At 40.9% G+C, this 27,278-nt stretch overlaps 1 protein-coding gene across 2 annotated transcripts in view; it reads right to left on the bottom strand.

Moving 5' to 3' along the window:
* SHLD2 (shieldin complex subunit 2) overlaps positions 1-27,278 on the bottom strand; it is an 844,943-nt gene that overhangs the window by 407,699 nt on the left and 409,966 nt on the right. For both annotated transcript variants that reach the window (XM_085607834.1, XM_085607842.1), the window contains exon 5: positions 3,314-3,508. In XM_085607834.1, coding sequence (XP_085463960.1) covers positions 3,314-3,508 — 195 coding nt within the window. The remainder of the gene's footprint in view (positions 1-3,313; positions 3,509-27,278) is intronic.

Genomic DNA, 27,278 nt, shown 5'->3' with positions numbered 1-27,278 from the left:
GCTCGGAGCACAATGACATGTGTATTCTATTGACAGGTGACTTTAATTGCCATTTATGCCCTCATAGCAACTTGGGTATATGTGGAATGGTTAACCTAATTGGTGACCCTTGCACTCACTTTGAGCATTCTATGCTGGGAAATTTGCTTAACAGCTTAACTTACGATTGGAATCTGGGTTTTGTAAATGAATTATGCAACCCACAGGTTAGCTTTCAACCCACTTTTAATGGACGTGGATTGCGGTCTGTTATAGACTATACATTGGCTACTACTAGCTATTATCACAACGTCCTGTCATTTAAAACAGAGGACATTGCGATGAGTGAGCATTTTCCGATAAGCTCAACTTTCGATATTGGGATGAGTATCAGAACAGTACCTAATGTAGCTGAAAATTTATATCGCCATGCTATTTTGCTGGCGAAAACAAATGGGTATGTTATAAAATGGAGTAAGGTTGACTCTACAAATGTTTTGCAAAGCCTAATAGTAGATCAATTCAGTAATTTTATGACCTGCTTAGAGGAATCCCCCGACCCAAGTGCGGTCATTACTGCCTTCCAGCAGATCGCAACACAAATTGGCAATAAATTAACAGGAACACTGCGGGAAGGGGAGAGACATAAAGCAGAGGGATGGTTTAACTCAGAGTGCAGTAAAGCACATACTAATCTGAAGCAGATTTTTAAAAATACACCTAAAAACCAGCAAGATATTAGAGTTGCCAGAACAGTAAATAAAAACGCATTAGATAAACGGAAATTAGAGTTAAAGGAGAATGCATGGGCCACATTAATAAAGGCATCCTCCTTGAGAGATAATACTGCCTTTTGGAAAGCAGTAAATGCTCCCTTTTTCGTTGAAAGGAAATCTGATCTAGTAGAAATTGCTATAGAAGAATCAGTCTGGGTTGATCATTTCACTGAGCTGTATAAGAAAGATGATTTGCTCAGCCTAGTTAACACCTGTCAAAATCAGCTGGCTGCCAGCGAGCTTATTCCTTCTGTTTGGTTTGCTTTGGGGATTTCTTTTTCTGTTTCTGAGGTGGAATTAGCTCTACATGAAAGTTCAAAATATAAAGCTCCAGGACCCGATGGGATTCCTATAGATATATATAAGGATAATATCTCCTTATGGGCCCCGCTCCTGACGAACGTCTTAAACAGCCGTAATAATAAGGGATTTCTATCCTCCTGGCAGGATGCGATAGTAGTGCCTATTTTTAAAAAGGGGATCGAAATGATCCCAAATGTTATAGGCCTATTTCGCTACTTGATTCCTTGATGAAAGTGGCAGTTAGAATTATTTTAAATAGACTGCAAACATGGGCTAAGGACAGTGATGTTCTTTCCAAGTTCCAGTACGGTTTTAAGCCAGGATTGGGTACTGTTGAACAAGGACTTAACCTAGCCATAATAACTGGCAAATATACAGTGGCAAAAAGGGGTAATCTTTTTATGACCTTTGTTGATCTCAGCTCAGCTTCGATTGCTTGAGTCATGAGGTTTTGTGGGATACTCTATTAGGTCTTGGCATTGATTTAAATATCCTTAATTTTATTAAAGAGTTACACAGAGGGGCAGGGGCAAAGGTACGTTTTGAAAAAAGAGGAGAATGTACAAATAAATTCCCAATAATGAAAGGTGTTCGACAGGGTTGTATTTTAGCACTTTTTCTTTTTAATTTATATATAAATGGTGTGGCGGAATCTTTAATAAAGCTAGAAATAGATTACCCTTAAATTGATGGCACGGCGGTGCCCATTTTATTATACGCTGATGATGCGGTTATCATGGCTAGAACCCAAACAGGCCTTCAAAAGGGGATAACTAGTTTTTCAGAATTCATGGGATCTAGGGGACTAAAAATTAACATTGGGAAAACTTTTACCATGTGCTGCACATCAAAGAATAAGATTTCTTGTAACATCTTTTTAGAGCAGTCTAAGATAGGACTTACAAGTACTTTTTCTTATCTGGGGATTGTTTTTAATAAAAAAGTTACTTGGACAACAGCGGCCAGTACAAGGAACCTTGCATTTGCTCGCACAATAGGCGCAGTAAAACAGTTTGCCAATAAATTGGGGGGTAGGCCTGTTTGGGGTATTGCAGATTGTCGGGAAATACAAGCAAAAGAAAATTTCTTCCTGCGATACCTGCTAGCTGTCCCCAATTCCACTTCCACATACGTTTGCCATAAGGAACTAGATTTGGTTTATATATCCGATCTGATAAAAATCAGTCCATTATTGTTATGACATAAGATATGGACCTCGACGGCAACCGCCTTTAATAGAGCTATTTTGTTGGATTGCATCAAACTTGAGAGAGCGAAAAATATCCAGTGGTTTTCATATGTAAAGGATTTTATGATTAATATGGGACACCCAGCATATTTTAATACCCCCTCCTCGCTATCCTTGATCCCCAGAAAGGCATTTAAGGACTGTTGTCTTGCTTTTCTGGAGAATCAACAGTGGCTTGAGGAGAGGAGTAAGGTATCTGTAATGCAACATCATTTACTTTTGCAGGGCTCTGGTCTGCAGCTTTACTTATCTCCTGAGCAATCTAGCTACAATAGAATGTTACTAGCACAATTGAGAACTGGTAGTTATTATAGGTTGCTAACCTTCCCAGATAGTAATGATTGGTCGTTAACTTTAATTAAATATCCTTGTGATGATCTTTCTACGCAATCAACAATACATAGTGTTTTGTTTTGCAAATTTTATGCGTGGGGGAGGAAGAGATATTTGATTCCCCTATTAAAGATCTGGGGTTTGAGGCAGTGTAGACCTGCTTACCTAAAGCTGCTTTTGTTAGAAGATGAAATGACCATTAATGCTGTATCCAAGTTTTTAAAATTTGCAATTAGGTGCAGATCTTCTATGGATTAATTCTTAACTTTGTTTGACCCAGACTGTTCCACTATGATGTACTTAAATTGTAATGTATGTCGATTTCTATTATCGCGTTTTATTGTATGTATTTTTACTGTGCTTTTATGGTTTTCTTATATTGAAATCGAATAAAGCTATCTTTGACTTGACTAATAGACTGCGAACAGTTAGGATGTCTTGCGCCCATGATATAAGGTTACTAATGTTCTTTCTAATATGGCTGCCATCAATAATGGTGATGCTATTACTTCAACAACTTAGGGGAGTTAAAAGACGTCTTCGTAAACTTGGGATTCGAATATTCTTCTAGCTGGTGTAGCCGACTAACTAGGTCAGTCCTACAATCCATGTACAGAACTGTCCTGTCCGAGGCACAAGCCTAGTACAAAGCATGCAGGTCATGAAAACGTACCTGTTATGATGGTGATGCCAATGATTTTCAGAAGTGAGTGCACTAAAGTATCGGGCTGAAGCTGGTCATACCGCACATGCTGGACACAGTTCAAGTTCTGTGGCTTACGTGGAGGCAGATCTGTAAGGTATGTATGTCTAGAAGACAGGTGTTCTAGTAAGCCCAGGAGAGATGTAGCATCCAGAATGTGAGAACCTGATCAAAGGAGAAAAAAAGAGTCTACTGAGTGGGACAGCATGAAAAATGCCCATAGCTACATCCAATGCAGCTCTGCATTCTAAAAACATATCTTTTCAATAATAGAATATACATGCTGTGTGGGTTAGACAAAAAGCATCAATGTAATTAAAATAGTAACCACAGAATTCCCAGCCAAGAAGACACAACACCAATATCTTTGAGATTCCTTAACTATTTGGATATCCTTCACACTGCAGTACTCTTAAGGCACAATTTGGACATTACATGCCTTCAACAGGTGCAAAACAATGTATGGGGCACCCCAAAATTAAAATCCTAGAAGAGATGCAGAAAACAATTGCTTTTGAGTCCAAATTCCAACAATTCTGGTTGGGTCATATGAATAATTTCTTATGTACAAAGAATCATTCAGCAAAATGATGAATTATAGAAAAAAGAATGTCAACATCTCAATATAATATTCATAGTACAACCCTCTAACATTATTACATACACTCCTTGTATGCAACTTCAATGTAGGTACAACCATAAGAAAATCAACACATTTTCCGCGGTCAGCCCTGCGACCTGGCGGTAATGAAAACGTCTTGCTGAATGAATCCTCTGGAGTGGAGTATTTTGGAGCTAAGCAGAGCTCGGAATATGCTAAAAGATAATTGGGTGAGCCAGAAGAAAGAGAGGGCGGTGGGTTACTTAGAAATGTTCTTTCAAATTATGTTTACATACTGCCATGGATTGAAAATTTACTTTTGATAAATCCTCAATTGCATGTAGACACTATAATATTGATTCCATGGATAGGTCACTGCCAATCTCTTGGATGTATCTAACCTGAGCTCAGGTTTTTTTCTGCATCTACAATATATGTTGCTCTGCCTATGCATCCATTCTTTGCACGCCCACACTAAAGGGGGATTAAGTATGTTTAAAAAAAAAGAAAATAAACAATTTTTTATTTTGGCAAAGATGAACCCCCCGCCAAGTTACGAAGATATGGCTGGACCCTCTGGAAGATTTGCATGGCTGCTGGTTTCCAGAGGTAGAAAACCGATGTTTGTCCTTATTTTTCAGGCACTAAGCCCCATACTGATAAATGCCACTGCAGACATCCATACCATAGATGGGGACTTTAATAATGTCTTGGACAAGTCACTAGAATGGTCCTCCCTTATACAGATGCATTGTCCATAGGCTGTCTCCACTGGAACACTTTGCATATTCATTGGGTCTTCTAAATGTGTGGAGAGCCAAACACTCCACAGTCAAAAATTATTCATTATTATCTGGGGCCCATAGGTCGTTCTCTTGATTTGATTAGGAGTTCATTCCGACCGTGCAATATAGAAGCACAATACCTACCAAGGGGAATCGCAGACCATGCTCAACTCAGAATCATACTAGCTTACAAGACTGGGAAAGGGGAAAGCAGCTGGCAGCTGATTATTTGGGAGCTCCAAGACAGTGAAGTTGTGTCAGAACCCTATACGGATTCCTTCCTTTAATTCAAGAAAAATAAGATGCTTTTGCCAGGTGTGCATGGGGGTCCTCTGCGACAGGGCCCAGAATGTCAAATCTCACAAGAAACAACAAATAGAAGAATGACTAACTACACTAGAAAGAAAAAAAGCCACAGAAGCGGGATATGTAAACACAGGGGCCCAGATGACATAGTGCTGCATGGAGGCTCTGTGGAGGGCGTACACACTCTAGCCCACAACATAGCCAAGCAACAGTTCCTGGCAACACAGAGGAAATTGTACGAGGTGGGCTACAAGACAGGCCGGCTGCTGGCATTGCTCAGTAGGAGAAATACAGCGGCTAGATGGGTGGGGGAACTTGATGCACCAGATGGGACCTGGATTACCACAGACAGAGGCATTGCAGAGAACTTTGCACAATATTACCAGGATCTGTACATGGAAAGGCACTCCACTACAGAAGAGGACTGTTAGACCTGACTGCCTTATGGTGGTCTTCCTTTCAATGTCTTGCCTGCCTCCTCCACTTTTCTGACCATGTTTTTGTAGTATTAGGACTCTCTGCACTTCAGCACTGCTAACCAGAGCTGAATTGCCTGTGCTCTCTCACCTAAACATGGTAATATTGGCTTATCCCCAATTAGCATACTTAATTTACTTATAAGTCCTTAGTAAAGTGCACTACATGTTCCCAGGACCTGTAAATTAAATGCTACTAGTGGGCCTGCAGCGCTGTTTGTTCCCCCCACTTAAGCAGCCCCTTAACGATGTCTCAGGCTTGCTATTGAAGAGCCTGTGTGTGCAGTTTTTACACTGCCATGTTGCCCTGGCAAAAGAACCCTTTTACAAACTTTCCCTTTAAAAACACAGAAGTCGCCCCCTAATAAAGCCCTAGACATCCCAGATGGAAGGGTGCAATGTATTCAAAAGGCAGGACATGTAGTTTTACATGCCCTGGTACGGAAAAACTCCCAAAGTCGTTTTTCACTATAGCAATGCCTACGCAAAGCCTACCACTCCCATTGGATAGCATTGGGATTACCTTATTACATCTTGTAAGTGTAATTCGCAATCTGGAAGAGATCAACTTTTTGAGCTTAGTGTCTTTGGAATCACAATTTAAAATTGTAACTTATGGTGAAGTCAGATTTTAAACTGCAATTCTGAAAATCCCACGTATAGAAAGTTGTCATTTTCTTGCTTTACAAAAATCAAACAAGAGTGGGATCTGTGTCCTGGGGGATCCCTTTGAAAAAAATCTGTGGGACCCTCACCAACTACTTTCGGTCAGTGGTATATGCTTTGCCACTAACGTACTGATAGTTGATAGCATCATCATCGGGTCTTCCTTCCTCCAACCAGGAGGTAATCTCTTTCACTCAAAGAGATTTCTTTGTGGGGATCCATACCAGAGTAAGAGGTCTAAAATTACCTCTTACCTAGCATTACAATTTTAATAAAAATTAGACAAGGATAAGGTTAAAAGAAAAGTAGATGTGTATAATAAACATGTAATGTATCCATTGCATCTTTTAGTGAGGTCTACATATTTCAACCCTCCTTTGCCCATAAAGGGTCGGCGGGTATCGTCAGGACCGTTCATAAAAGTTGTATTTGGCAGACCCCTTGATATCTGCTAGAACAGGTGGAACACTGTCCCCTGAATTCAGTTAAAGTACGGGTCAGCTAATTGCTTCCAGTACAGTAAGAACTATGGGCCCAATGTAGGTGGCTAAATACCGGTCGGTAAGCCCGAAATTCGGTTAATTTCAGGGTTACTGACCGGTATTTAGCCATTCCTATTGTAGGTGATGATTCGGTAAATACCGAATCGGTATTTACCGAATCTGTATTTACCGAATCGGTATTTACCGGATTGGTAAATGCAATGTAGAAAGCACATAAAAGAGTGCTTATGTGCTTAAAGAATTCGTTAATTACCACCAACATCAAGTTGGTGGTAATTAACGAATTCCTTTAAAAATTCACTTTTGAATTTTGTTTTAAGTGCCATGTGGCACACATCCATGCCCTTAGGGCATGTATGTGCGCCACATGTGCACACTGGCACATTTAAGGGGTGCAACAGGGTGTCCTTTGGACACCCTGGCACCCTTGAAATACCTCCCGGTATTACCGATTCGGTATTACAGAATGGCTTTACATTCATTCCTATGGGCCCCCACGCCCATAGGAATGAATGGGTAGATATTCCTTATTACCGAATCGGTATTACCGATTCGGTAATAAGGAATATTAAGGAATCAGTATTTTTTACCGATTCATTAGCTACATAAGAAATACCGATTTCTTAAATCGGTAAAATTCGGTATTAAGGATTCGGTATTTATGGATTATCTACATCTGGCCCTATGTTCTCATCCTCGCTTTTGTTCTGTGCGGGCCCCATAGGAACAGAGGAAGACGCTGCTGCTCTCTTGTTAAACGACGCTTCTGTATTAAGCTTGTTCCCCGTTGTTCATCAATGCAACACGAACCAAGGTACTTGTCAGCAGACCATGTCTGGTACTGGTATTCGGCCTGGGCTCCATCACAGTCGGCATAAACTTTTGGATTTGATCCAGCCTAGTACAACCAGATAACTTGGTTGGTACTTTATACTTTTAAGAACTATTTTACAGTTCATTCTTTAAAAATTCATAACTGCGATTCTACTCATTGGATTTTTGACGTTCTTGTCTTGTTTTGTTAATTAAATAAAGCTCTATCTGGCACATTCATCAACAAAGACTTTTGCGATTCCTAAATTGCGATTTTTAAGGAATCGCAATTAAGGAACAGCAAAAGCCTATGCATGTAGGAATCGCTATAAAAATAGCGATTCCTACAAATTCCTTAATTGCGAGTCGCAATTAAGGAATGCCGTCCCAATCATTCCTATGGGCCTCCAGGCCCTTAGGAATGAATTGGAGATTGCATGAGCAAATTGCGAGTGCCAGTAGGTACTCGCAAATTGCTCATGCAATTTCAAGGGTGCAAGGGTGTCAAAATGACACCCTATTGCACCCCTGAAATTGATCTGTGCACATATGTTGCCCACACACATGCTCTAAGGGCATGTGTGTGCACAACATGAAACTTTGAAAAATGCACAAAAGTGCATTTTTCAAAGATTTTGCAAATTACCATGAAGTTCAACTTCATGGTAATTTGCTCCCCCTATTAGCGAAATCGCTAATTTTTTAACTTTAATGCATTGCATTTAAGGAATCTCAATTTGGGATTCCTTAAATGCAATCGCAATTTAAGGAATCGCTATTTAGAGATTCCTTAAATTGCGATTTTTGCATTTGGGATGATGCATCCCAAATGCAAAAATACCGGTCGCAAAGGGGCAGATTCTGCTAATCTACCCGTTTGCGACCAGTTTTCTCGTTGATGCATGTGGCCCCATGTTTCTAACCTTTTGTGGGAACATTTTGTGTGGTGTTTTCGCTGTTTTATTGTTTGAAGTGTTAACAAGTACTTTACAAATTGTCTCTAAAGTTAAGCCTGACTGCTCTGTGCCAAATTACCAGAGGGTGAGCACAAGTTAATTTAGGGTGTAAATGTGCCCTACCCTGATTAGGATTGTGGTTACTGCTTGACCAGGGCAGACACCCAGCCAACCAGTAACCCAATTTCTAAGAAGGACATCAAGGCCTTACTTGAGGAATTGCCTCTCCTGAGTCTCTAGTCCATGGATGTGAGGAGTTTGGAGAAAGACTTCTCCTTAGACAAACTATCAGAGACTGGGTCTGATGCAAACGTGGAAGACTCAAGGGCCTATCTGCATACCGGTGGAGATTTACAAATGCACTCTATCCGTACTAGGACCCCACATCTTGGCCATATACAAAGAGGCACTGGAGATGAAAGAACTGTTGCCCAATCTGAGGCGGGCAACGATTGTTGTAATACCCAAGCCTTTGAAACTGGGCACCCATTGTGCATCATACAGACCAATCTCCTTATTAAATGCGGAGGTTAAGATCCTGGTGAAAATATTAGCGCTCCTACTAGTGAGTCATCCTGGCTCAGGTACACAATGACCAGGCGAGCTTCATGTCCAGCTGGGCAGTTAGGCTCAACCTCCGCTGCCTCCATAATTGGTAGAACACACAGGAAACTTCACCCCTTACATCCCTGAATGTGAAGAAGGATTTTGACTCCACAGACTGGCAATACCACTTCCGGGTCCTGAGGCTACTTGGATTTGGTCTGAGTTCCAACAGCTGGTTGAAGTTGCTGTACAACTGCCAAATGACAAAAGTAAAGGTGAACGGACTGCTATGGGATGAATGTTAACTTGGGAGGGGGACCCGTCAGTAATCTCTCCTTTCTCCGCTCCTATTGGTCCTGTGCATGGTGTCTCTGACTTGCTGGCTGTGAATCTGGGAAGGATGTGGTGGGCTTTCTGGAAGTGATGGGTGAACCCGAAAAGGTGTCCCTGTATGCAGACGATGTAGCTTGCTGAGCCAATGATCTCATTTCCTACTACGGTGGTCAGTGTTTCGCAACTTTGAAAAGTACCTGGGATACAAAATTAGTCGCCCCTCGCAGCTATGATTCTCATGGGGTTTTCGCTTCCCGGGCATAGATGTCACACCAGGCCAAACCTCGTTCCTGGAAAGGAACCTGAGATGATCCTTTGGGAAATCAGTACGATGTAGAACAGTGGAGACAACACCCACTTTCACTTATGGACAGGGCCACATTATGCAAAATGATCACCCTACCCAAATTCCTATATGTGCTCCAGAACTCTATATGGCCAGTATCAAAAACCTTTTTTAACAAAGTGGATGGTACTCTTCGGACTCTTCTCAGGGACGGCTGCAATCCTCGCATAGCACTCTAAACATTGCAAAAAATGTATGGCGGCAGAAAAAGTAGTCAACAATGCGAGGGGCTGCCACAGGAAATTTCAGAGGATATTGAGACATTGTATGGGAGATCCAGTGCTCTGTCAGGGGAAGGAGACAATTTGGCTGATGGGGAGCTGTGTGCTAATCCCGATGCTAAACAGGGCAGGAAATTTCAAGTGCATCTATACCGTCTGGTGTGAACGCTCCTGTTCTTGCTGGGCTTGAAATGTACTGTATCCTGTGAGGGGGACCAAATACATGTGGCATATTGCTTTTGTACCATAAAATGTGTTATGTTCTGAGTTGTTGGGGAAAAATACAAGTGTAAAAAAAGTTTACATTTGAGATGAGCCAGTGAGGTTTTTTCTGTGCTCAAAAGCATGTCAATTTGACCATCGGTAAAAAGTTTTTTTAGGAAAGTGGAGAGACGTTCTTCATTTGAATTGACTGTACGGACAGACATCCTTCGAGGCCTGATGGAGGACACTTGATGGGAAGACTGCAATGGTAAACAGGTAGACAGGGTGTACAATTATTTCATTACTGGTACCTGGTGGATATTCTCGAGAGCTGGGTAGATGGCATAATTGCCCTAATGTAGGGCACAACCATCTGCTACAATTTTAGTAAATTCTATAATGCATGGGGTATATCGCCAGTCAGTTCGCTCCCTATTCTGCTAAAGTCTCCATGTGTTAACTTTGTGTTCAATCAAATCACAGAGCAGCTGGATGAGATATTGCATGGCTTATCCCGATTCCGCTTGCTGGGCTGTGAACAGATTTTCAACATGACTGACAACCCCTAAAATGTCCTGCATTGATTCTCTTGAGTTGTTCAACAGCTACACATGACCATCCTCTACTGTAGAGATTATTCAAGACATTAGTTTCAAAGATTACACCACAGTGTTGCAGCTGCTGCAGTCAACTGTATATGGTGCTGTGTTCGCTGGTTGAGTGTCATCGACTACAAGAGGACTATCAGGAAAATCATCATATATCATGCATTGGTATAGCCTCTTCTTCATCACTTTTTGCACAAGTATTTCTGCTGTTGATGTGGGAATGGAGCTGACACAATTAGCAGGGTAAGGTCCACTGTAACAATGGTAGGTGGGCCACTTTCTGGAGAGCTTTGATGAGACCACAGAAGCAGCCTTTGTTACAGTGGCAGTGGAGTAAACTGTTGTTACAGAGTTGCCATTATTGTGTTTGTGGCCCAGTAAGAAGCAGGGGATTGTGCAGATACCCAGACTTTTGATCTCCTAGCAGAAGATGGTGCCCAGCTTTTAGACGGCTCTTCAGTGTCCTCACATGCTGTCTCCCCTGCAAGTATAGTAAATGTGCATAAATAAGTGTTATTCTTATCCACATGTAACATCCAATAACATATAGTTATAAATAATGTTACAAACATCAAATATATGGAAATGTAATTTTAATGACAAATATTTCATGAGTGGTCATTTATCAATTTAATTTTCTTTACCTTATGTACATGTTCTACACCAATATGTATAAGAAACATGCGCATAGGTATGAGAGATACTTACCATGTTCCTCAACTCCAACAGCTTCTGCTCCACCTTCTATTCCATCTGTGCTAGCTTGACTGATGAGGTTCATGATTTGCTCTTCCCAGAGGATCAGGTTAAGTTGTTATACTGGCCGTATTCTACTTCTCATGCTGGAACTGGATTTCTGTATTAAATATTTTTTCCTTACTTGGAGGTTTGTCTTACTAAATTTCACCTTTCTCAGGGCAAGGTGGGCATTTTAAAGGTTTTTCGTCTCTAGGTGTGCATGTTGTTTTCCAAGGATTGATTTGGATTGTGAATTCAAAGATGGCAGCTAAAGAGGTGCTGCAGAAAGCAAACTTTGTAAAAAGGTGACCCCCACCCCTCAAATCAAATACACAAACTGCACTTCTATGGTGCAAAGTGAGCATACAACACAACTAAAGATTGGATATTTACTATTTTATATGTAATTTCCTGTCCAAAGACATTCCTTTGCAATAATACCAGGCAGTATTACGGCATGGAAAAATCTCATGCGTAAAAATCACATGAAGAATTAATGATCGGTAAATCTGATCCAGCAGGACTCAGAAAAAGCCCGCAACAACGGGTCTGCTCATTATTAGGTCCCTTTTGTGTCTCTTCAATGAAATCAGTATAAAAGGCTGAATGCGCTCTGTACTAATGACATCGACACCAAGGAGTACAGGAACAGGAGTTTTATTCTCGACAAACAGTTCCTCAGAGCGACAGCCAGGGACCAACTGACATCGCTGGAACGACGCGGCATGAACATTCTAAACGAGAGAATCAGGCGACTGGACGAAGCCAAGTCCAAAAAGGTAATAATAACATGACAACACACCCCCCTCCCTCCATACAATAAATTGAGGAAAGAAAAGGCAAAGGAAAAACAGGATTAAAATAGCAATGGAAATCATGAAAGTACATAGTCTGCCAAATAACTAGGCGGTCTGCGATCACGGCAGGGGCGGGAGGACTCATGCCCTGTAGATGGAGAAGAAGTGGCAGATAAAAAGTTGTGGGCATCACAAGAGAGACGCCCCGTCCTTGTTCACCCCCACCACAACCTCCTTTGGCTTCAATTCCGACATCACTCAAAAGCCAAAAGTCGCTGGCACATTTGTTTGAATTTTTTACATTTGCGTCAACACTGTGTGCAAATTCCCTTCCTTTGCGAAACAAAGCAACCTTACGTTTGTTCCACTTGTTACTATTCTCTACAGCAACATAGTCCTTGTAAACTTGTTTTACCTTGAATGGCCCCCAAAACTTGGACAGTCCCCTGACTGTCCTGCCATGTCTGATTTTTATTAAGTCACCGATACAAATACCTGATGATCTAGTGTTGTGGTCTTTGTCTCTCACCACAGGAGAACTTGGTGAAATAAGCCATGCAGGTACAAGTTTTGTTCCAGGTTTCCGCCTACGCATCTTCTCAAAAGGTGAAACCCCAGTCACACTGTCCACAGTCGTACGATGTGCCCACACCATTTCATTGACCATGTTTCTCACATTCTTCTGGTTCTGGATTGCCATGGAAATGGTACCTTTAACCAGGCGATTGGCCCGCTCAACCATACCATTAGCCTGTGGGTTGTACAAACTAGTGCAATGGTGTTTAATGCCGCACTTGTCGAGAAAATCTCGCATTTCTTTCGATACCAGTTGTGTCCCATTATCCGTGACCAGGACACGTGGAAAACTCTCCTCTTGGAAGATCATAGTGTGTTTCTCTATGGTACCCCGAGTGGTGACTTCAGACATGAAATGCACGATAAGCCACTTAGAGTCCACATCTACCATAACCAACGCATTCTTAAGTTTTTCATCCACCCCATGCATAGGTCCAATGAAGTCTAAACAAATGGTACTCCATGAATCTCCTGGATCTTCAATATAGCCAATGTTGGTCTTTGGACCCGTCTTGAGCTTCTTCTTGCTCTGGATACACGCCTCACAATTAACTACCCATTCAATGATTTCCTCATCCATACAGGGCCACCAAAACATTTCCCTCACTCGTTTCTTGGTTAAGGTTTGGCCCAGATGGCCCTCATGAGCCAATGCTATTATTTTGTGTCTGACAGCACAAGGTATAATAAAAGCAACAGTGATCCTCAAGAGAAGGGATGCTTGACAGATAAATATAGTACACAATCGAAACTATATTCTAGAAGTCCAGCCGGACAACTGATTTAATGATTCAAATACATATACAATCTTCAAATTTCAATACGTGTGGGACACAGTCCTGTGTCCAGAGAGAACATTTGACATTAACAAAACAAACAAGGCATTTCAGGCAAGACAAAAAATTGGAGCTTTTTGAGATTATTCGGTGTCAAAAGCTTTTACGAAACAGCGAATGCACTTTCATAACACAATGGAACAACGTGCATGCTATTTAAAGGGGTCGACGACGTTTCGATCCTTTTAAGAGAATTACAGGATCATCATCAGGACTGAGATGTGTACATGCCTGATTTGAACGAAATTGCCTGTGGGGAAAACAAAGGGGTAGATATAGAGAAAATGGAGGGAAACTTGTTATTTACAAGAAGGGTTGGCTAACCGCTAAGAAGTATGTTTCTACAGGTGCATGCGACTTATGTGAGCATGCGTGAATTTTAATAGAACAAGGGTAGATGTGAGACGCGTGCGGTGGAACAACGCGAACGATTTGCTTGCCGCTATGAAGTATATTTCTACAAGTGCATGCGACTAGTATGGGCATGCGTGAATAATTATGGAACACGGATAGACATCGCGGTAGTGCCACGCATGGGTGATGTGATAATGGTATAGGGTGTCAATACCTATGTAACTAGTATAAACAAACACCGGTAATGAGTAGTGGAGACTACGGTGATAGACATGCTGGAATAGCGCCTGTGATCAGCCGAAGTGGTCTAGAACAGGGTGCGATCTCGGGCGGTGTAATTAATGCTGAGTACAGTGAACAGTGTGTTGCGGTAACGCGCGGGAATTGAACCCGTAAACGTGCAGAGGTGGTGCATCCACTATGCTGGAGGCTCTGACCTGTAATCATTGAGGGAATCCGTACAATGACGGCGGCAGCTGCGGAGGCTCGAGGGTCTGAGCCGGGCAGACTTACGCGTAGTAAAAGTGAACGATGAGCGGCCACTGAAAAAGGGAAACCTAGGGTTACTGGTCTGTGACGGGGGTGTCGTGAGTAAGTAGGCGTGCATGGAGAGTAGTTTACCTGGAATTTGCCAAACCAAAGGAACATCCGGTTGAGAGGTACCCTTGATTAATGCGGCGTGACAATGCACTACATGGGAAGAAGAACGGGCGATGTAAGCACAAAGCACAATTTCCAAGCAAGGTGGTGGGAGGGGAGCGGTCGGGAGATTGAACGCTTACCGTGATACAGCCTGCTCCGAAGGTTTACAGTGAACCGAGTGGAGGCGTTGCGTGTGCTTCAACCAATAAATACCGATATGTGTCTGAGAACTAGAGCGGGTGAAATACGGCGCCATTTTGGAGAAGAAAAATAGAAAGAGAGGAAATACAGCGGGAGAGTTGACAGACCAAGACATAAATTTCTGATTTAAAAAGAAACTTGATGCCTCAAAATAAAAAGTAGCATATACTTAATTGTATTTAGGACATGAGTGAACGGAATTTATCAAGAGAGCTCGTGTGGGGAATAACTCATTGGCATGGAAAGTAAAAAGAGAACATTACTTGCATGTTATTTAAATCATTTCGTGGACAGATAAAATTGTGACAATCAATTAGAAAAAATTGTTATGCAAACTAACACGATGGAACATTCAGGTGGGAGATCTTTGTTTTAAAGGAGGTTAGTCCAGTCCTCATTCCGATTTAAGCCATTCCTGATGCTGTCAGTGCGGATGATCATTCTTAGTTCCTCCTTATTCAAGATTCTGGCAATGTCTCCACCTCTTGGCGGCTGTTTGATGCATTTCAAAACTGTCCACTTAATGTCAACATCTTTGTGCCCCATTTCGGTGAAATGTTCAACAAGGGGGGCATTGGGGGTTTTGCAGCGTACTCTGATCTTGTGTTGGCCAATACGCAGTTTCACCTTTTGTGTAGTCTGTCCGATGTAAATCTTGTTGCAGGGACAGGTAATCAAATAAATAACATTACAGGTATTACAGTTTGAAAAGGATTGCAGGGAAATAGACACATTATTGAATACAAAGTCTTTGCCCTCCATAGTGCTACTGCACACATTGCAGTTGCCACATTTGGCATGTCCAATGAGGGGGCCTAACCCCCAATGTGCATCTAGGGTCAATAGTGGGCTGGAGGAAGGTAAAGCTGCTCTTACAAGATGATCTTTTAGGTTCCGGTTCTTGCGGAATGCAAAAATTGGTCTTTCTATTGAGAGGTTACCTGCATTCACTACTGGCCAATGTTGTAGAATGGATTTGCGTATTTGGTTAGAAACTGGTGAGAAAGTGGTCACGCAGACCAAGCGGTTTGCGTTGGTTTTTTCTTTTGGTGACAGCAGTATTTCCCTTGGACAGTACCAAGCGCGTTTTTGTGCATTTTTTACCAGTCTTTTTGGATACCCACGGGCTCTCAGTTTGTTGGTGAGAATGAGTGCTTCAGAGAAGTAATCATGTTTGGAGAAACAATTCCTTCTGATGCGGAGAAATTGGGAGTATGGCAGGGAGTCTCTGAGTGCACGGGGGTGGTGGCTTTCGTACCTGAGCAAGGTATTTCTCTCCGTGCTTTTCCTGTATAGTTTGGTCAGTAATTCGCCATCTGAATGATAAATGGTTAGATCAAGAAATGGGATTTCTGATCTATCATAGGTGTTGGTAAAGTTGAGGCCAGAACAGTTATTATTCAACCAATGATTGAATTGGGAGAGTGTGTCCTCATTTTGATGCCATATCAGGAAAATGTCATCTATGTAGCGACGCCATATAATTATGCCTGGGAGAAATGGATTGGTGGAATCAAGGATGGTCGTCATTTCTAGATGGTCCATGTAGAGGATCGCTAAATTTGGTGCGAAAACTGCACCCATCGATGTGCCCTTAACTTGCTGATAGTATTCATTATCAAAAGTAAAGAAATTACGGGTCAAGCAGAGTTCGAGTAGCTGAATAATGAAAAGTGTGGGGACTGAGTGGGGGCGGGGTCTGGAGACAGCACAAGGTGGTACAAATTTGTCATCCCTCATTAGGACTTTGGACTCACTCAAACTGAATTTGTCCAATATTTTGACAAAAGGCCTCACATTTGGCCCCACTGTACTTTCCCTTCTACAACACTCGATCAACATGAATACAACCTCCTTAAGGGTAGAATCTTGTTCCATTCCCTCCTTCCACTCATCCGCAGTTACCACTCCTCCAACACATTCAGCCACGTCACTCAACGAAGCCACAGTTCCCTCCTGCTCCCAAACATTGCTTTCATTCACGCCTCCACCCTTGCACAATGACAAACGGGACAGACTGTCAGCTTGTGCGTTTTTCCAACCGGGTATGTGAGTCACCTTGTACCTGTACTACTGTAGGCGCAATGCCAATCTGGCCAACCTTGCGGAACCCTTTCCTGTCCCCCTTGGGCTCAGCACGTTTACCAAAGGCTTGTGGTCCGTGCAGATGCAGAATTCAATTCCCCACAAGAAAGTTCTGAAATGTTCCACAGACCATGCAGCAGCCAGAGCTTCCCGCTCTATAACTGAATAGTAACACTCGCACTCTGACAGGGTTCGTGATGCGAATGCAACTGTTCTCTCCCGCCCCTTAAAGTTTTGGGACAAGACAGCCCCCAGCCCACATGCACTGGCATCTACAGTGAGAAAAGTAGTGAGTTTGGTGTTAAATGGTGCCAAGACCCCCGCTTCACAAATGTTTTTTTTTGATTTGCTCAAAAGCAACCTGCTGCTCATCCCCCCAATTAAAGGAACACCCCTTTTTCAACAACGCTCTCAGGGTCTCAGTCTTAGTGGCAAAAGAATCTACAAACTTAGCATAATACTCGAATAGATAAACGGATAAACAAGAGAATTCGGGGACTGGACGCAGCCAAGTCCAAAAAGGTAATAATAACATCACAACACACTCACAAAGGAGCCAGGAGTAATGTTTACACCACTAACTGTGTCCAACTATTCTAGACCGAAGAACAGCACATGTGATATTGCATTACAAAGTTATAACAATGTCATGTTGATTAACGCTTTATACATCTGCCGACATTGCAACCTATGGATTTCTATTGACCAGGGGTTCTTGACTTGTGGTCTGCATCACCTACTCATGGAGTCTGCGCCTGTTTAGAAAATGTACATTTATTTTTCAGCAAAAAATAAAGTATACATAAGGAGTTAAAAATGAAGTTGGAAACTTTAGCTTGATTAATGGAATCAGCTCAACAACATTAAACAGAATCTTATATGCACGATTGGTGGACTCAAATAAGGCACTGGTATAAGCCCAAAAAAGAGGACATGTATATTTCAAGCAAAAAAGACACAGTGATATGCTAGAGTCAAACATACCGCTTCATCTTTCAGAAATAAACCAATTATTGAAAAGCTCCAACCTTCCAATGAAATTCAGATTTTTGTATTTTTGTTTGGTTGTGAATTAAATAAAAGATATTGTACTTGTGTATCTGTTTGATGTAAACCTGTTTCTGTATTTATGTGCATTGTTTTGCAGTTCATACCATGGAAATTGCTTAGGCAGGGGTCCCCGGCTTCTGGCAGTAATTCTCTGGGGGTCCACAGGGTCCAACAGTTAACATCCACTGCCATATACGAACCTTATTTTGTTGTTTGTTTTGTAAAGTGCTGGCTGTCATCTTACAATTGTCTCCAAGCACTGCGTTATATTAAAAAAAGATGACCAAGCAAAAACAAGAATCAGACGAAGTACAGGCCTTTAAGACTCCTGCAGGGTTATGTGAGAAACCTTTTCCAAATTGTTCGTTCGATGGGCCATGGAAAATGCGCTCACAAATTTCTCCAGTTGTGTTCCTGCTCGTTAAAGTGGTGTTGAGAGGTCAGAAGTGAGGATATTTATTGAAAAGTGCTGCTGGAGATGTACTAGCATAAGTGGAGGTGGTTTGGTGCTAACCTTTGTAGGTGTGCAGATCCTTTGTTCCAAGACATGATGGAAAATAGAGTGAACTTTTTGCCTTTCAAAAAGAGATTTTGACAGTCACATATTTACACCACAAGAAGTCCTGGCAGCAAACTAATACTAGTCTAACATATTATTTTTCATAAAGGGTAATTTGCACACATCTGTCGCCCCACAAGGGAATCTCTCTGACTTTCTTCTGTTGAAATCAGTTATCTTTAAGTTGCTTGCTAACACAACTAGAACATGGAGTCCTACAATTTTTACAATTAAATCTATTTTCCAGCTAGTCTCAAGACATGCTCACATCATTGGTTTCCTCATAATACATTAGTAACAAAATTCTGCATTGTGGAATACTAAATCTTAAAGTTATAACCCAATATACGTGTTCATGAGCAGAATGTTCTCAAATTTTACACTTGTTCAGACATTGAAAGAAACACAGAACAAACACTTTGACATCCAGTTCTGCATCACAGCACTGAGAAAGTACTTCCAATCATTAGGGAAAATAATAATACAAATATTGTAACATACATTGCACTGAGAAAGAACTTTCAACAAGCCTATATTTCAGTTAATTTGCATTTGTAATCAGTATACAAAATAATAATTCAAATATTGTAGCATACATTGCCATTTGAATCCCATCAGAGATTCAGAATTTCATATAGTAAGTACCCTTTCGGACGATGCAATCCATTAATTCCCATAAAAATTTCCATTTAATGTTACCCATGTTTCTTGTTTCTTTATTATGCTTAAATATTCTACATACAAGCATCAACCTGTGATGAGTCTGTATTGTTCTCTAGTAAATGTACTCTCTTGATACTACAGCTACACACGTCTAGGTGAAATCTGTATTTGTAAATGAAGCTTTTCTTTTCAATCTGAATTACATATCAAAAAATTCATTTGGGTATAAATCAACCTTCATGTTATGGAATTGTCACATGTAGGTTAATATTCTTGATAATTATCTTCAATACCCAAGGCCGTTTTCAGTATTCCGGCTTTCTGAACCATGCCTAATAGGCATGCACATTTATGTTGTTAACATATCATCTTCAGATAAAAAATGTAATACAAAACATACAAATATTTTTGTACTTTGCTAGCTTTTGGACTGCATGCAAGGAATTCGTATTTTTACTAATTTACAAGACAATTATGCTTTAGAAGAGACACTGGTGAATCTAAAAAATACAAAGTGGGTTACTTTGATTATACAGAAAGCTGCTCAAATCTAGGGTGAAAGTTCAAGAAATATAGATATAATGAGATACATTATAGGGAGAAAGTCAAAATGAGAAATGAGTTAGGAAATTAAAACTTTCATTGCAAAATGCACAAGTGAGGATAAAGTTTAACAAACTGTAATTATTGCTTTCCCATAGCTGCTAAAAGTAACTGCTTTGTGAGCACTACAAATCCTAACTCTAATCCTATGCATAAATGAGAATAATGAACTATCCTTTATGCTTTTGGTAGTTTAGCAGCTTTCTATTACCTTGCTTCAAAACCTAAGCCTATACCTAACCTTGTCGCTAAACCAAACCTCAACACCTCTGCATACGTTTTCCTTCACACTGTCTCTATGCCTAACCCTTATCATATACACAACCCTACCCTTAAATTTTCAATTCTCCCTAAACCTAACGCAATCCCTAGCCTACAGGATACCTTTTAACCTATCTTAAGGACTTTCCTTTACCCATTCCTAATCCTAACTCTATCCCTGACCCTGCCTTAGGCGTTACTCTAAGGCCGATCCTTTCTGTGTTTTCCCTAAACATGCTTTAAACTATTTCATTTTTCCTCACTAAAACCTCCCCTTTTCTTGCTTTGATTTTTTTTCCTCACATTTTCCTTTCTCACGTTTTCTTAATTATGATTTGAAACAGTTTTTTTCATAAAATGCCCCTTTAGACATTTGCCCTCTTTGCGAGCATACATTTCCATGAACAACTTATTTTGTACTGTTCTCTTATTTCTATTATTGGACATCAACCACATGTAACATCTGTTTTAATGCAGTATCTATTTATATGCTATACCGGAAAAGACTGAGTTCCAAATAGATAAGGCACAGTTGTTGGCATGAGTTATTTTGGTTGAAACTAGTCCTTAATAAGTGGGTCGAAAAAGAACTGACGTCATAGGAAAATATACAACTCAAAATTGGATTGGGAGGCTCACACTAGTGCCTGGATTGCCTACCATCATGGAAGGGGCATTTCATGAGGTTCGACCAAGCACCATTCCCGCGCACAAAAAAGATCATCTTTTGCCAATGCCAAACTCACCCGATGCTCCTCGCAAGTTGCGGAGCACCCCCTGGGTGTCTGTGGCCACTGAAATGTCAAGACTCTAAGCTGCAGGAACGTTCAGGCGAGCACTGATGCCTGATTCACAGTAGTGCTACAGAACTCACTACCAAGTGTTATTCACAAACTGCACTTTTGTAGTAACTTACACTTCTGTAGTATCTTACAGGTACAAATTACAGTTTTGCAGTAACTTGTAAGTTACACTTTTTAAGTAACTTGCTCTTTTGTAGTAAGCCCAGCATTAAAGAGGGAACTTTTTAAAAATATATTTTACTCAAAAATAAATACCAAAATATTTTGTTGGTAAATATTGTTATAAATTGATTTTTTTGCACATATTTTAAATGAACAACAAAATTGAAAAAATGGGACAGCCCCATTAAATTAATTTTGAATTAAAACTTTAATTACTTGAAATATATTAAATTTAAATAAAATTATTTTTCTGAAGTTTAAATCATAAAATGAATTCCCTATCTGAAAAGAATTTTATTGTGCATTCATAAATATTAAAAGTAGTGTACAGAACTAATTAAAATGAATGTAATTATTTTTAATAAAGGATATTCATTTGTTTCCTAATTTTAACTATACAATACATATCTACTCTTTTTCTATACTTCTTACCATTATTAAATATTTTATTTTTTAGCTATTTAGAACAATTTAATTTAACAATATTTCCATGGATTTTAAGTACCTACCTCTATTATTTTCTATGGGACCAAAGGCTGGCCATGTGTAGTGTTGAACTTAGTGCAAAAGTTAAAGATACTATAAAAGTGCAGTTTGTGAATACCGAAAAGTAGGAAACACACTCAAAAGTGTAAACTTACTCAAAAGTCTAAGTTAGTAAGTTGTTAATCAGGCCCACAGTGTGGAGTCAAGCAATCCGCTGCCTAGCCATGTAATAAGCACCCCATTTTCTGTACACTCACCGCCAAAGGTGAGCTACCAGCATGAATGTAACACAAAGAGAAACTAAAGGTAGATTTGAAGTAACTGCTGGACACTCAGACCCTCTTGAACAGTATCTAACCTTCAAGCTGTCTTCCTGCTACTTTAAAGGTACTGCTCTTTTTCCCCATTAGCATATTATTTGCTGTTGATTTAGTGCACAATAGTAATCCGAGATTTGTGCCACTGAACGAAGAACACCAAAACAGGATTTAGATTTTTATATCGTGAAGGACTACCTGGCAAGCACAACTTGGCAGCCACTAGTGGGAGATTTGTAGGGTATTGGGTCACTTTCTGCTGAAGTGTGAGAGTCTCAGAAATGTGTTAGTCAACACAATGAACACAGCTTTGCTCTGAATTTACACAGTCCAGCAAATAAGGAGAAAAGAAGCAGCTATGATGCATTGACCACTGCCCCAGAGCCAGCAGCACGACTCTCAAAGTTACTTGACCCCAGCAGCAGCAATCTCCATGTGTCCACCAACTCCTAATTTAAAAATGCATACGTCTAGCAAACTGACCAAAGTAAGGCAATGTAGAGGGTGTGTAGTAAGCAAATACACTTCACTTTTTTGTTAGCGTTCATCTGGAAAATTGATAAAATAAAAGCCAATGTTTTAAAATAAAATCATAGTATATTTCGCAATAGTAGTAATATGTTCTGTTAAGAGTCTAACAATATTAGATGCTCTAAAAATATGTCATGCATTTCAAAGAGTAGTCAAAGGAGCCAGGAAAAATAGGTTGTCCTTAACACTTGCACTTTCTCCAGCAAATATGATTAAGGTTAACAACTATTCTGCTGAGTACTGCAGTTTGGGTCTTCTTTAGATTTTGAATCAACTTTAACAACAGGGAGATAGAAAGCCATTACGGGTGAGGTTCTGAAGTTCAAGCGAGAAGCATGTTAATGTCCATATTTCATAAAAATGTTATCACCCCTTATATAAATAAGGCAAATGGATGCATATGAGGTAAAGTCGTTAAACATGCCCTGACCCCACCTGGTCCAGTAAGAAAGGCTGTCCTGCATGATCTTCAAGCACAATAACAACCTTTGTTCAAGTTGTATCCTTACTTCTTCAAAAGGCAGCTCAAACTAAGTATGCCTGGGAATTAGACATGCTTTAATACACTTCACAAAGCTTCTCCAAACAGTTAAAAAAAATAGGAGTATGGAAAGAATGCCTTGAAATGGAGTACCAACTTTATGTATGAAGGAAAAATACGACCGCTCTTGGTCCCTTATAGCCAGCTGCTACTTTCTCCTAGAACACCAACATTCCTCATAATCTTGAGTACATTCAATCTTTCTCAGGGCCCAAATCTTGCAAGGATATCTTCAGTTGTTGCTCCCTCTCAGTACTAGCTCACCGTTATGGGTAGCTATACATAACTATCAAAATTCACCTAGTGAGGAATTTACTAAAATTCATAAGTTGCTCTTATTCTGGCATTCTCCTCTAACTGTGTTACTTTGTGTCACACCATGCAAAAGATAATTTTACTTTCTGCAAACAACCACCAGGTCCACCAAAGAATTCCCCATCCCTTGCAAAATAATAATAAAATGCATCCGAGGAGCTTCTCGACACCTCAAAAGACCTATTAAATGATGCTCAATTTGTATTAAAAAAAAGTGCAGGTGCACTGTTTTTCTTAACAGCACGCTGCCTGGATTGCCAAATGCTGAGGTTGCGGAATACGACAGTAGCCTAGTTTTGATTCCATCACATGCTTCTTTATTCCTCCTCCAATCACCCCCTTTTTCTTGATCTCACTTTGCAGGTTCTTTTTCATCCCTGCTCCTTCTCTTTGTGATTGTTAACCTGTCATTCTCTTCCCCCTCCTTTCTCCCTTTTCTGATATTCTATCCCGTGCTTCAGGTCAAAGTCTGAAAAGGTCCTGGTCCCAATAAATGAGTGCTGGGGTCCACTACCCGGAACCACCTATACACATTAACATCTGTCTATAAAATAATAAAATAAGTGATTCCTTAAGCCACCCAGCCAACAGAAGCAATGTACAAATTCTCCTAAAGGAATAGAACAACTGTTAAAACTATAAGTTGGACTTATATATTTAAAAGTCTAAAGTGTGTAAATGTAATAATAAAATGTTGTACCTATCCATCAAGCCATGTTCAAGAACAATAAACTGCTGTATCTATCTAAACTACATGGAGTGTGGACAGCCATTGAGGATACTGCATGTTCGAAATAAATCTACATAAATATCTTTGAAGATTCAAACCAGAAGACTGCAATCTGCAGCCAAACAAAGAACTCTCAGGTAACAAAATACATCCCCGTGTCCTCTAGACATACCAGGGCTTTTTTAATAATGTGACTGAGATCTACAGGAAAGGAAAAGAATTTAAAGGGTTGCAGCAAATCAGATCCCTGAGTATGAAAGTCAACATCTTCGTGAGCACCCTCTTTGCATTGGAGCCCCCAATCGAGACTAATGCTTAATGACATTAGCAGCAGGCATGGCAAGGCGGGGTAGAGTGTAACAGTTTCAATGTTCCAATCCTTCCTGCTCTGCTCTGCGGTGCATCCTCCATCAAGGGTGACATCAGTAACTTCAGGTCAAGAAACTCTTCTGGGCATGCCAGCTGAGTTCTCGTATGCACTGCAAACATCAAAAGTTTATCTCACCTTCCAGGGACTCCAGCCATTTTTAAACTCTGGGAGTTGACTGGGTGAAGAAAGGGATCCGTTTTATTTTATTTATTATGTTATTTACATTTTAATCTTAAATTCATGCTCTCATCAGTATACCTCTCCCATCAAGTGGCCCACAAAACTGACAATAGAGACGTGCAATAAAGACTTGGCTTAATTATTTTCTTTCAGAAACGTGTAGCTAAATTGTAGTGGGGCCGGGAAAGAAAATGGCATCAACCAGAGGGTGACTGTCCTTGCTCTTTAAACTGAAGAGCATCATTTTGCAATCTGGTCTCAAATGTTTAAAAAAATCTACAACCTTTATTCGAATTAGATTATAATGTTGTGTGAACACGAGATCAATCATTAATGATGGAAGGCTGCTGTTTACAAAACCGGGCATCAGATGTGCTGATATGTTTAACTGTTAAGTACACAATGCTGTTGAACTGCACGGAGACTGCCCATAATGAATAATCGCTCCAATAATCTTGAGAATGAAAGCACAAGATGAAATCAAATGCAGCAGAAGAGAACATTTTCAAAAGGCTGCCTCAAAGCAGCTCAGAAGCAAAGGCACCACATAATAGAACGCATCAACATATGACAGAAAAGCACAGCCACAGATTTGAGCATCTCAATACAAAACACAGGTAAAGACAGTAAAACAGAGATTACAGTTTAAAGTATCAGCAAAGCGTCCAATGATAATGGAGTATCCATGCTCTGTTGCAAGACTGTGAGGATGTCGTCATTCTAGAAATCCAATGGGAAGTGTGTTGAATTCACCCACGTACCTGAATGTGGGTTCAGGAGGGGGGTTCTCGAATTGAAAAAGGAGGAACCAGCTGCTTGTGGTGTTGCCTGGCTGCTCCCTCCTGCTGCGCAACATTTATTAATAAAAACAACTTACTACATCCATCGTGGTAACTTCCTTGGGGTCCTTCCCTGAAGAGCAATGCATCAGTTATTCCTAGATGTGGCTAATGTGACTTATTTTCAAGATGATTCTTGTCTTTGGCAAAAATAAGGAAAGTCATGACAAACCATTAAATAAGGTGTTGAGCTTCTTTCAGAAAAGTAAGGTTAGTTATCATTTTGGAGAAATATAAGTTGGTGTGACGTGTGGAGCATCTGAGGCATTGGTTTGAATGAGAATTGGTGCATCAACTGAAATCAAATTTGTAAAAGTCATTTAGGATGCCCCTTCGCCATTGAGCAAGGGATCACCTATAGTCATTCCTTGGGTTGGCAAAATATTATTCTCTTTTTATTCCTATGATTGTAGACTCTCTGTATGAGGCAACTGATGCTAAAAAGCTGCAACGACGGGTGGTGTGAGGGGTACGCGAGTGAATTTGAGCAGTTGAAAAAGGATATAGCATCTGCCCCTGAGCAGAAACAATTTGACACGTGATAAGAGTGTAATTTGAACAGATGCCAGCAGCGTGGGCCTGGGTGCTGTCTTGACACTATACAGAGATGATGGAGGGGTCACTATCGCTTACGCATTGAGACCATTGAGCAGCGGCGGCCCCTCCGTTAGGGCGGAGGAGCGCCGCCTCCCCGCCACCACCCGCAAATAAACCAATAATAAAAAGGGATTTAAAACTGTTTTATTATCGTTTTATTTTAATCCCCTTGGATCCACCCCAGGACTCTGATGAGTCTTGAGGGCGGGTCCAGGGGGATGACACTGTGGTGGGGGAGTGGTAGTGCAGTCCCATGTCCCTTCTCTGAGCATGAGGGTTTGGCCAGCCTTTTCAGGCCAGCCAAACACTCATGTGCAGTGAAGCTGTCTTCAGCCTCAGTTGCATTGCTGGGGCTGGAGAAAGCAGGCACAGGCTCCCAGTCTTCCTGGGAGCATAATGTCCCAGCGTGCAGGCCAATCCTGACGCTGCTTTCATGCAGCCTCAGGATTGGCTGCAGTGCAGCCTGAGAGCCTGTCCCAGAGCAGGAAAAGTGTGTAGGAGCAGACGGTGGAGGTGGCAGAGATCAGGTAAGTTAAAACAAAAAAAAAAGTTATTCTTATTTTGTCCCCCGAGCCCTCTCCCCACCTCGCTCCTCCGGCCCGCCACACCACTTTGGCAGGGGACGGGCCTATCCTGCCATTGAGGGGTGTAGAATTATTATACTCCACCACTGAGTATGAAGCATTGGCTTGTTGGTGGGGTGTTAATTATTTTAGGCCATTTTTGCAGGGACCTGGATTTATCATACGCACTGACCACAGTTGATGTATTCACCACAAAAGATTTGACCAAGCCATCTGCTAGAATATCACGTTGGATGATGAGGATGTTAGCGTATTCTCACAAAATGGAGTTTGATCCAGAGAAGATAAATTTTTAACAGATTGCATGTCACGATGATCAGTTAAGGGTCAGGAAGAATGTGCAACGAATGAAGACAAATGGGTGGTGGCTTCAGTGAGTGCAATCGCTGAAGGCCAAATTTCACATGGGGTGAGACTACCAGCAGTGAAGGATGATGTGATATTTCAGGAAGTCCTAAAATATGTGCATCAGTAGGATAGCCAAGGAAGTGTGAGGGATGTGATCGTGCTGAGAATAATAGACACATAAGTACTGACCTGTCAGTGGTTAATGATATGTTGTTGTGTGGTGAAGTGTTGGTTGTGCCTGAAACATTGATGGGGAACATTCTGACGTTGGCTCATGAGGGACATACATGTATGATTGCGACCAAGCACAGAATAAGAGTGGAATATTGGTGCCTGCTTTGGACCAAGACAAAGAGAGAAGCATACGAAATTACATACCACGAGCATAATGTGACAAATCGAG

This window comes from Triturus cristatus, chromosome 1_2 (assembly GCF_964204655.1).
Source record: "Triturus cristatus chromosome 1_2, aTriCri1.1, whole genome shotgun sequence".
NCBI lineage: Eukaryota > Metazoa > Chordata > Amphibia > Caudata > Salamandridae > Triturus > Triturus cristatus.
The sequence above is the reverse complement of the archived record's forward strand: the minus strand, read 5'-3'. Positions and strand labels throughout refer to the sequence as shown.